At 48.3% G+C, this 10,374-nt stretch overlaps 1 protein-coding gene across 1 annotated transcript; it reads right to left on the bottom strand.

Annotated features, from left to right (window-relative positions):
- Positions 1-6,272: 6,272 nt before the first annotated feature.
- On the bottom strand, positions 6,273-9,952 carry FOS (Fos proto-oncogene, AP-1 transcription factor subunit). The gene is made up of 4 exons (XM_004055465.4): positions 9,380-9,952; positions 8,375-8,626; positions 7,836-7,943; positions 6,273-7,720 (listed from the first exon to the last, which is right to left on the bottom strand). Exons 1-4 carry the CDS (start codon positions 9,518-9,520, stop codon positions 7,079-7,081), a joined length of 1,143 nt encoding a protein of 380 aa, XP_004055513.1. The 5' UTR covers positions 9,521-9,952; the 3' UTR covers positions 6,273-7,078.
- Between the last annotated feature and the right edge of the window lie 422 nt (positions 9,953-10,374).

Here is a 10,374-nt window from a genome sequence, read left to right as displayed (position 1 = left end):
AAGCATGGCAGCAACTGGAGACTGGGTCACTTACATTTAGCACGAAGGTGTTTCGTTTTGCTCAGTCTAGACCCTTTAATAGGGGCCCCTTTGTATGGGCCTGCTTCTAACATAACCAACAATTAAACCCCTGCGGGTTCCCAGCCCTGCCAGTCACCTGACTGTACCAAACCCAATCACCTTGAGCTGAAAGGGAAAAGGGCTTATTAAGAAGAGCTGGCTGGGCTCGGTGGCTCATGCATGTAATCCCAGCACTTTGGGAGGCTGAGACGGGCGGATCACCTGAGGTCAGCAGTTCGAGACCAACCTGGGCAACATGGTGAAACCCCATCTCTACAACAGTACAAAAATTAGCCAGGCATGATAGCAGTTGTCTGGAATCCCAGCTACTCTGGTGGCTGAGACGGGAGTGAGGCAGGACAATGGCTTGAACCCAGGAGGCAAAGGTTGCAGTGAGCCAGCCTGGGTGACAGAGTGAGACTCCGTCTCAGAAAAAAAAAAAAAAAATGGAGAGCTGATGGCCATAAGGCCAGGCAGGCTCCAGAGCCCTTACTGCTCTGTGTCCTCTTAAGCAACTGAAGAATGCTTGGGCAAAGGAAAGGCAACTTAGTTTAGTCCAAAAATAGATGTGTGGAACCACGAAAATAAATTGTGTTGCAACGGAACTGGTTTATGTTTCTGTTGCTTTCTCCCGCATGCAAAGGAAATGGAAATCTATCCAACCATCCCCCTTCAGAGACTTTGCACTGATTCCTCAGGATTCAATGTACCCTATTTCTATCTGCCTCTCCTCAGGTCTGGGCATATTCTTGGCAAATGATAATTATGATGATGATGTTGATATGATAATAATGATAGTAGCTAACCCTTATTCTTCTATTTTAATGCAGACTAAATTATAGGTTTTACCATTTAGCACACTGATTGCTAGGAACCATTGAACTCAAATGGGATTTTTGTGATAGTCTGAAAGTTTTATAGCAGTAAGAGTGAAAAACATAATTTTGTTTGTTTCTTTGAAAATGGTTATATCTAAATTTATATATGCATTCATTCTGCATTTAATAGCAAAACAATTTCTCAACCTATAATTAGCCTAGAAGTGTCACTGACCTACAGCTTACTTGTACTTTTTGTACCCCTTAAAATTCTTTCCCAAGCTAGCTAGCTCCTCATCTTAATATTGTAGAATCCTCGAAAGCAATTTTTTTAAACAAATGGGCATACTCTTCTACCCTGAAAAAAATCTGTGAAGTATATAGTTTATCTTCACTTTAAGTTCTAGCTATGTCCCTGTCGATATTTTTGTAATTTTCATCTGCATTCATTCACTCATTCATCTTCATTTATTCAACATGCACTTGAGGGCCTAATAGACACTAGAGATACAAATGTGATCAAGACAGAAAAGGTTCCTGCTCACATGGAACTTACAGTTCAGGGATAAGAGACAGACAATTTTCTTTTTTTTTGAGACAGGGTCTTGCTCTGTCACCCAGGTTAGAGTGCAGTGGCACGATCTTGGCTCACTGCAACCTACACCTCCTGGGTTCAAGCGATTCTCCTGCCTAAGCCTCCCGAGTAGCTGGGATTACAGGTGCACACCACCCACCCCCAGCTAATTTTTGCATTTTTAGTAAAGACAGGGTTTCGCCATGTTGGCCAGGCTGGTCTTGAACTCTTCACCTCAGGTAATCCACCCACCTAGGTCTCCCAAAGTGCTGGGATTACAGGCGTGAGCCACTGCACCTGATGAGACAGACAATTTTTTAAAAGGAAAATAACACATACATTAGATATTGCAAGTAGGGATACAGGCTGTGAGAAAACAAAGCAGGATAACTAAATAGAGAGTCCTAGGGAGCAAGCATGTCCCGAAGTCACCCTAGATAGAATGACCAGGGAAAGCCCCTTGGAGGACATGTCCTTTGAGCAGAGTCCCAAATGACAGGATGCAGCCAGCCTGGGGAAAGAGGCCCCGGCAGAGGGACTGCAAGTGCAGAGGCCCTGCTGCAGGAGTATGTGTTCTATGTGGCAGCAGTGGAAGGAAGGCTCGTGAGCAGAGTGCCTGTAGGGAAGAAGGAAAAGAGATAGAGTGGGAGAGGAATTAAAAGCCAACTTTTCTTTTTTTTGGTGGAGGGGTGGTGTTTAGGAGTAGAGGTTTAATAAGCAAAAGAAAGAGAAAAGAGAATAACTCTCTCTTCAGTAGAGAGACAGGGGACCCTGAGTGAGACTTCCTAAAAGTCAACTCTTTAATATTAATAGGAAAACAGCACAATTTAAAGCATTCTGCTATTCGGCATTCAAGTGAGGCTCATATCTCTTTTTTTTTTTTTTTTTTTTTTTTTTTTTGAGGAGTTTGGTCACCCTGTTTGGAATGAGTCTCATACACCGTTTAGAGATCAATTTTGTTTTAGCTTTTTTTCAACTGTAAAAACATTGAAACTTTAGACGATTACCTCGAGATAATCAACTGAGAACTTTTACTGTGCCTCAATTTTTTTTGTCCGTTAATTAAAGATAGCATAATTGATTTACTTTCATTCACACATGGGAATTGCTGTTGATCCAAAATTACTGTTATTAGAAACAAATTGTTAAATCCTACCCTTTAATTTTGATAATTACACGAGATGCAGTGATGTGCAAAGATGATGCAGAATCTACAATCCACTATTCTACAGAGATAAATATTTTTCCTCTTCCCTCTTCCCATCGAAAATTAATCTGGAGCCAGAAGCACAATGGCAGCTTTGAAGTTGAATTGGCAGAGGTCATCCAGGAAAACAGTGAAGGAATTCCGGGAGGCAAGGATGGGAATGGGGTGTATTTTTGCAGCCAGACATAAAAGATGTAAAATTCCCATTGCTTAATATACTAACAGGGACCAGGAGAGGAGAAGTTAAAGAATATGTGTGGAATATATTTCTGTGTATGGAAATAGCAAAGAATTTATTCATCCACTGGGCAAAATATTAATTAACCTTGTACCATGTGCCAGGCACTGAGCCAGTTCTGGGGAACCTGGTGAGCTAAACTGGACATAATCCCCATGAGGAAATGACTTCTGCCTCTATCCCCTTCAATTATATGTATATGTCTTTAGCAGTGTTGAATAGTGGTGCCCTCTGGTAGTTGTTTTCTTTTTTGTTTGTTTTTTGTTTTTTTGAGACAGAGTTTCACGCTTGTCACCCAGGCTGGAGTGCAATGGCATGATCTCGGCTCACTGCAAGCTCCGCCTCCCAGGTTCATGCCATTCTCCTACCTCAGCCTCCCGAGTAGCTGGGATTACAGGTCCGCCACCACATCCAGCTAATTTTTTTGTATTTTTAGTAAAGACGGGGTTTCACTATGTTGGCCAGGCTGGTTTCGAACTCCTGACCTCAGGCGATCCACCCACCTTGGCCTCCCAAAGTGCTGGGATTACAGGCGTGAGCCACCGCGCCTGGCAGGTAGTTGTTTTATTGAGATTAGCATGAGGCCATATCTTGTGGGTAGGAATCCGACAAAGTCTTTTTCAAAAGAAAGTTGAAGGCCAGGTATGGTGGCTCACATCTGTAATCCCAGCACTTTGGGGACCAAGGTTGGGGGGATCACTTGAGGTCAGGAGTTCAAGGCCAGCCTGGCCAACATGGTGAAACCCTGTCTCTACTAAAAATACAAAAATTAGCCAGGAGTGGTGGCAGGTACCTGTAATTCCAGCTACTCAGGAGGCTGAGGCAGGAGAATCACTTGAAGCCGGGAGGCGGAGGTTGAAGTGAGCCGAGATGGCAGCAGAGCGAGACCCTGCCTAAAAAACAAAAAAATATAAACAAAAAACAAAAACAAAAAATTTCCCAGAGTTAATAATCCCTGAGAGTTGTCCAGTCCTGAGTGAGTAAAAGGGATTTGGAAGGAGCCATTTAGCTGGAGAAAGGAGGAAGGAATTTCTTCTCTCAAGCCCATGAAAGTGGTCAGCAGGAAGCTTGGCGGGATGTCAACCCTGGGGATCCGATGGTCTCTGATTTCCTCTTTCTGGACCTTTAACGCCATCTTGATGTAGCAGCCTGGTCTCCACTGGGCTGTGCAATAAGCTAGAGCAAGGGTCTGTGTCTGGGCCTTGGCCAGGGCTGTCAAAGGGAAAGCAATGCTCACCCTCTAGAGTAAGCATGGGGCTGACAGGGACCATGATTGAGGTCCCCAGGAGCAGGTCAATGTCCGAAGGTCCAGCTGCCCTTCTTCATCTGGGAAATCGTCTTCCTTTTCTTCCTTTGGTTGTTATTATTGCACACCTACTGGAACCAGCTGGGTTCCTTTTTTTTTTTTTTTTTTTTTTGAGATAGGGTTTTGCTGTGTCACCCAGGCTGGAGTGCAGTGGTGGTGCAATCTCAGTTCTCTGCAACCTCCCCCTCCCAGGCTCAAGTCATCCTCCTGCCTCAGCCTCCTGAGTAGTGTAGCTGGGACAACAGAAGCACACTGGGTTTTGCCATGTTGCCCAGGCTGGTCTCAAACTCCTGGACTCCAGTGATCCTCCTGTCTCAGCCTCCCAAAGTGCTGGGATTACAGGTGTGAGCCACCGCTCCTGGCCCACCAGCTGGGTTCCTTACAGGGTAGATCACCTTGTTATTTCAGACCAGGTGTTTGTTAGTTATATTAATTCTGTATTTAGTTTAGGTATATTTAAAGGCTATAAAATATTTGCCCTTTGAACAGCAAACAAGGATGCTAAGGCCACTGTCATCGCAAGTCTAGCAGAAACAGCACCCCAAGTGGTGTGTGATATAGGAGTGATCTAAAGAGCGGTAAGTTGCTTTTAAATGTCCATTTTTTACGGGAGGGGCAGAGATATCATAGACGAGAACATCAACCTCAGTAAAACTGTCATTTTGAATTAAAACTTTTAACTCGACTGAATATGACACCCCATAAGCACCCAGTGATTTTCATTATCACCAAAGCATTAGAAGACTGGCGCTGAAGCTCTTCTTCCACCCAGTGTGTGTGAAAACATAGTGCATGGTGCCTGCATGATACTCGCGAGCAGAGGCAGAAGGGCGGTCTCCTTTCCCTGTGGTTTGTACGTGTGCATGTGTGTGTAAGTGCCCCATTACCAGAGACGTCCTGGACAAAGGTCACGTTCTTCCTTAAGATGATAAAGTTTCTAAGTTAAAGCTTGTTCAGAGTCATGTTGACTTCTCCTTCTTGAGCTATTATGTAACTTTTTGTTTACAGAACGATCAACCATTATTTGTGCTGTTTGAGATATCTTTTGATTTCTGAGCAACTTTTTCTCCCCCACTTCCCACCAGTATAAACTGAATGAAGGGCATATGGTGTTAGAGAAACCAGAAATCACAATGCATTTATTAATAAGGGATAGGGCAATAGCCCTCCTTCCCTTTCGAGAATAAAAGAGTACAAAAAAATGTACACGTTAGTGAAAACTTTTTTTTTAAACAGAGTTTCAATCTTGTTGCCCAGGCTGGAGTGCAATGGCGCAATCTCAGTTCACTGCAACATCCGCCTCCCGAGTTCAAGTGATTTTCCTGTCTCAGCCTCTCAAGTAGCTAGGATTACAGGCATGCACCACCACACCAGGCTAATTTTGTATTTTTAGTAAAGACGGGGTTTCTCCATGTTGGTCAGGCTGGTCTCGAACTCCCGACCTCAGGTAATCCGCCTGCCTCGGCCTCCCAAAGTGCTAGGATTACAGGCATGAGCCACCGCGCCCGGCCTGAAAATTTTTTTTAACCAAGTATCAAGAGGCAGTTCAGCCTGCTGGATACAATAACGAGCAGGAAGATTCTAATGCCGATAACGGAATGTCAAGAAAGTTGTTTATTCTAACCATTCTTCAATTTGCTCATCTTTGAAGTAGAATAACCATCCACGTGATTTCGTGAGAATAAAAAGTTAAAATAGTTTGTACAAAGCTAGGTTCTGTTTGCTTAAAGGGTTCCTTTAAGATCAAAACATCTGAATTTAATATTAGCACAACAAAATTTAAATATTTCCCCCTGCGAGTACTGAAACAGAAAAAATGTATTCCCACAAAAGCTGTTACACAGCGGTTTCCCGTCCCCAGAAGCAGTAGAAAATCTTAGCATTCCAATGGAAGGCATGTATTTGTAAAATATTCTAAAATCAGCTCTATAGTTTCCTTGTCCTCTTTGATAAGGGATCAGACAGAGGGTGTGTCCCCCTCCAGCAGCTACCCTTCTTGACAAACTGGTCTCCAATAATACCTTTCAGAAACTTACAAGACTTCCAGAATGAAAAGAGCACAAGGTTGGTCGCATTCAACTTAAATGCTTTTATTGACAATGTCTTGGAACAATAAGCAAACAATGCTTAAATTTTTCATTCAAATTCACTTTCCACATGTCAAAAGACCTCAAGGTAGAAAAAAATAAAATAAAAATATAAATATCTGAGAATCCATCTTAATAAATAAATTAAAAACACAATAAAACGTTTTCATGGAAAACTGTTAATGTCAGAACATTCAGACCACCTCAACAATGCATGATCAGTAACATTACAATGAACATTGATGTTGAAGAAAAACTACAGTACATGGATATAGCTATTTATTTCTATCTACCAGAAAATAAAGTCGTATCTTTTCTTAGTATAATATTGGTCATTTCTAATCAGAACACACTATTGCCAGGAACACAGTAGTTATTGTTAAAATCAGCTGCACTAGATACAATTTGAAAATATCCAGCACCAAGTTAATTCCAATAATGAACCCAATAGATTAGTTAATGCTATGAGAAGACTAAGGAGAAAGAGAAAAGAGACACAGACCCAGGCCTGGCTCAACATGCTACTAACTACCAGCTCTCTGAAGTGTCACTGGGAACAATACACACTCCATGCGTTTTGCTACATCTCCGGAAGAGGTAAGGACTTGAGTCCACACATGGATGCTTTCAAGTCCTTGAGGCCCACAGCCTGGTGTGTTTCACGCACAGATAAGGTCCTCCCTAGGTCTACAGGAACCCTCTAGGGAAGACGTGTTTCTCCTCTCTGTAATGCACCAGCTCGGGCAGTGGCACTTGTGGGTGCCGGCTGCCTCCCCTTCCCTGCCCCCTCACAGGGCCAGCAGCGTGGGTGAGCTGAGCGAGTCAGAGGAAGGCTCATTGCTGCTGCTGCCCTTGCGGTGGGCAGCTGCACAGCTGGGGAAGGAGTCAGCCTCGGGGTAGGTGAAGACGAAGGAAGACGTGTAAGCAGTGCAGCTGGGAGTACAGGTGACCACCGGAGTGCACAGGGGCTCCAGCTCTGTGGCCATGGGCCCCATCCCCAGGGAGCCACTGTGCAGAGGCTCCCAGTCTGCTGCATAGAAGGACCCAGATAGGTCCATGTCTGGCACGGAGCGGGCTGTCTCAGAGCCACTGGGCCTGGATGATGCTGGGAACAGGAAGTCATCAAAGGGCTCGGTCTTCAGCTCCATGCTGCTGATGCTCTTGACAGGTTCCACTGAGGGCTTGGGCTCAGGGTCATTGAGGAGAGGCAGGGTGAAGGCCTCCTCAGACTCCGGGGTGGCAACCTCTGGCAGGCCCCCAGTCAGATCAAGGGAAGCCACAGACATCTCTTCTGGGAAGCCCAGGTCATCAGGGATCTTGCAGGCAGGTCGATGAGCTGCCAGGATGAACTCTAGTTTTTCCTTCTCCTTCAGCAGGTTGGCAATCTCGGTCTGCAAAGCAGACTTCTCATCTTCTAGTTGGTCTGTCTCCTGTATACAGAGGGATAAAGGAAAGCATAAGACACAGTCTTACTCAAGGGCCCTTATGCTCAATCTCCAACTTTCCCCTTAAGTTTTAAAAAGGAGCAACCCACAGAGTACCTACCGCTTGGAGTGTATCAGTCAGCTCCCTCCTCCGGTTGCGGCATTTGGCTGCAGCCATCTTATTCCTTTCCCTTCGGATTCTCCTTTTCTCTTCTTCTTCTGGAGATAACTAGAATAATCACAAAAAAAGACCGACATTCAGTAAAAGTGTCTGCCATCACCTCCATTCACCCACCCCAGTAGAACTGGCTCCTGCAGCTTCCCTGCTTCCTGGCACCCCACTGTGAAACCATTTCTGACCTGCAGTTGCAGACTAGGTGTGACTTGCATTTAAAATAAGATCCTCAGCAAGAGAACAAAGAAGAGCCCAGTCTAAAAGCATGCGGTAGGAAACTTAGGGAAGAAACTATGAGAGTACTTCTTAGGGTGAGACTCAGAGTCTGAGTTGGGATGGAATGGGCTTGGAGCCAGGGCTCCCAGTTACGGATGTGCAGCCAGCCCCATCAGTGGCTTCATCCTCTGTACTGGGCTCCTGCATCTCCGGGGCTGCTTCCCACCCAGCCCCCACATTCCCAGGAAGAGTACGCTAGAGTTCCTCACCTGTTCCACCTTGCCCCTCCTGCCAATGCTCTGCGCTCGGCCTCCTGTCATGGTCTTCACAACGCCAGCCCTGGAGTAAGCCCCAGCGGAGGGGGTGGGGACTCCGAAAGGGTGAGGGGCTCTGGTCTGCGATGGGGCCACGGAGGAGACGAGGGCGGGCTGCACCAGCCACTGCAGGTCCGGACTGGTCGAGATGGCAGTGACCGTGGGAATGAAGTTGGCACTGGAGACGGCCAGGTCCGTGCAGAAGTCCTAGAACAAAACAGAAGGGGAAAGCCGACGTGAGCGAGCAGGTTCCGGACACAGGTGGGGCGAGTTCCCAGTGCCGCATGCAGCAGTGAAGAGAAACGATCCTGCCACGGACGTTTCATCTTAAATGACCCTCATCCTGGATGAAAGGTCTCCCCCTTTTCCTCCCAGGCATTCCGCAGCGCAGTGCCTGTCTCTTCCATCCTGCCGCTGCGTTCCCGTTATCCCTTCAGCATCACTTGCTTGAAAGGGGGTTTGTTATAAATATCCCTGACGTCTGCGCTGACGCAGGCGCCGCTCCGGAGTCTCCAGAATGAACTCGCTTTTTATCAATGAAACTGCCTTACACACCCGCCCGCTGCACCCTCCTCCCTCATCCCTCCTCCGTGCTCCAGGCTGCCGGGGGAGGGGGGATTGCCGCTTTCTGCCACCTCCCCGGAGAAGCCAGGCTCTAGTTAGCGAGTTTGTGCTTGGGACACGTCTGCTCCAGCTAATGTCAGAGATCCGTCCTGGAGTGCAGACCAGAGGTTGCTCAGAACGAACCTGCCTCCCGAAGGGGGAACCAATTCTTACTATGGCAAGCGTGCGTGCGCTCAGAGCAAGTCCCGAGCCCCCGAGCCGGCACCGCTCCGGCCACGGCAGCCTCCCTCCAGGCACAAGGGAGCCCCCTACTCATCTACTGGAGCGTCCCGCCCGGTGTCTCCTCCTCCGCGACCCCAAGCCCCCGGCCCCGCGGCGGCGGGAAGCCAGCCTTACCTGCGCGTTGACAGGCGAGCCCATGCTGGAGAAGGAGTCTGCGGGTGAGTGGTAGTAAGAGAGGCTATCCCCGGCCGGGGACGCGCTGCTGCAGCGGGAGGATGACGCCTCGTAGTCTGCGTTGAAGCCCGAGAACATCATCGTGGCGGTTAGGCAAAGCCGGGCGAGGGGCCGAGGGGCGGAGACAGGTGGGCGCTGTGGAGCAGAGCTGGGTAGGAGCGCGGTCACTGCTCGTTCGCTGCGCCGCGGCCGCCGGCTCAGTCTTGGCTTCTCAGATGCTCGCTGCAGATGCGGTTGGAGTACGAGGCGCCGCAGCCACTGCTTTTATAACAAGCGTTTTATGAATGAGTGTAAACGTCACGGGCTCAACCACGGTGGCGCCAGAGGGGTGGCGCGCGGGCCTCGGCGCTTCTGCGGCCGCCTGGCTGCGTCCCCAGCGCTCGCAGCTCCCTGCCCCCGCCTTGGCGCGTGTCCTAATCTCGTGAGCATTTCGCAGTTCCTGTCTCAGAGGTCTCGTGGGCCCCCCAAGATGAGGGGTTTCGGGGATGGCTCCCCCCAGGGCTACAGGGAAAGGCCGTGGAAACCTGCTGACGCAGATGTCCTAATATGGACATCCTGTGTAAGTGGGGAGGGATTGACGGGAACTGCTCGCGGGCTGCAGCCAACACCGAGGGTGCAGTGCGGGGGGAGGCGGGGGCCGCGGCCGGGGGAGGGGAGGCGGGAACGGCGCAGAATGCGAGAGAACATTCGCACCTGGTTCAATGCGGACCCTTGTTCCCGAGGTCGGGGGGGATGGGGCAGAGAGCGCCTTTTTACCCTTGTACGGAAACTGAAGACAGTTCTGAGGCTCAGAGATAGGAGAAACGGCCTCGAGTACAGGACCCCGAGGACTTAAGCCTCGGCTCCCGAAGGAATGCGCCCCTACCCCCATCCCCAATTGTAGCCCTAATTCAGTGCAAAGCGTGGAAGCAGACCTTCATCCCCTAGCCTCCAGC

The sequence above is a fragment of the Gorilla gorilla genome, chromosome 15 (assembly GCF_029281585.2).
Source record: "Gorilla gorilla gorilla isolate KB3781 chromosome 15, NHGRI_mGorGor1-v2.1_pri, whole genome shotgun sequence".
NCBI classification, from domain to species: Eukaryota; Metazoa; Chordata; class Mammalia; order Primates; family Hominidae; genus Gorilla; species Gorilla gorilla.
The sequence above is the reverse complement of the archived record's forward strand: the minus strand, read 5'-3'. Positions and strand labels throughout refer to the sequence as shown.

Bases quoted from the DNA above. Each gene is read 5' to 3' on its own strand.
- FOS (XM_004055465.4), bottom strand. From the start codon at position 9,520: ATGATGTTCTCGGGCTTCAACGCAGACTACGAGGCGTCATCCTCCCGC. The intron at 7,944-8,374 runs GTGAGGAACTCT...TGATTATTCTAG, and splicing joins GGAGGGGCAAGGTGGAACAG to TTATCTCCAGAAGAAGAAGA. The intron at 7,721-7,835 runs GTAGGTACTCTG...CTCTGTATACAG, and splicing joins TGACTGATACACTCCAAGCG to GAGACAGACCAACTAGAAGA.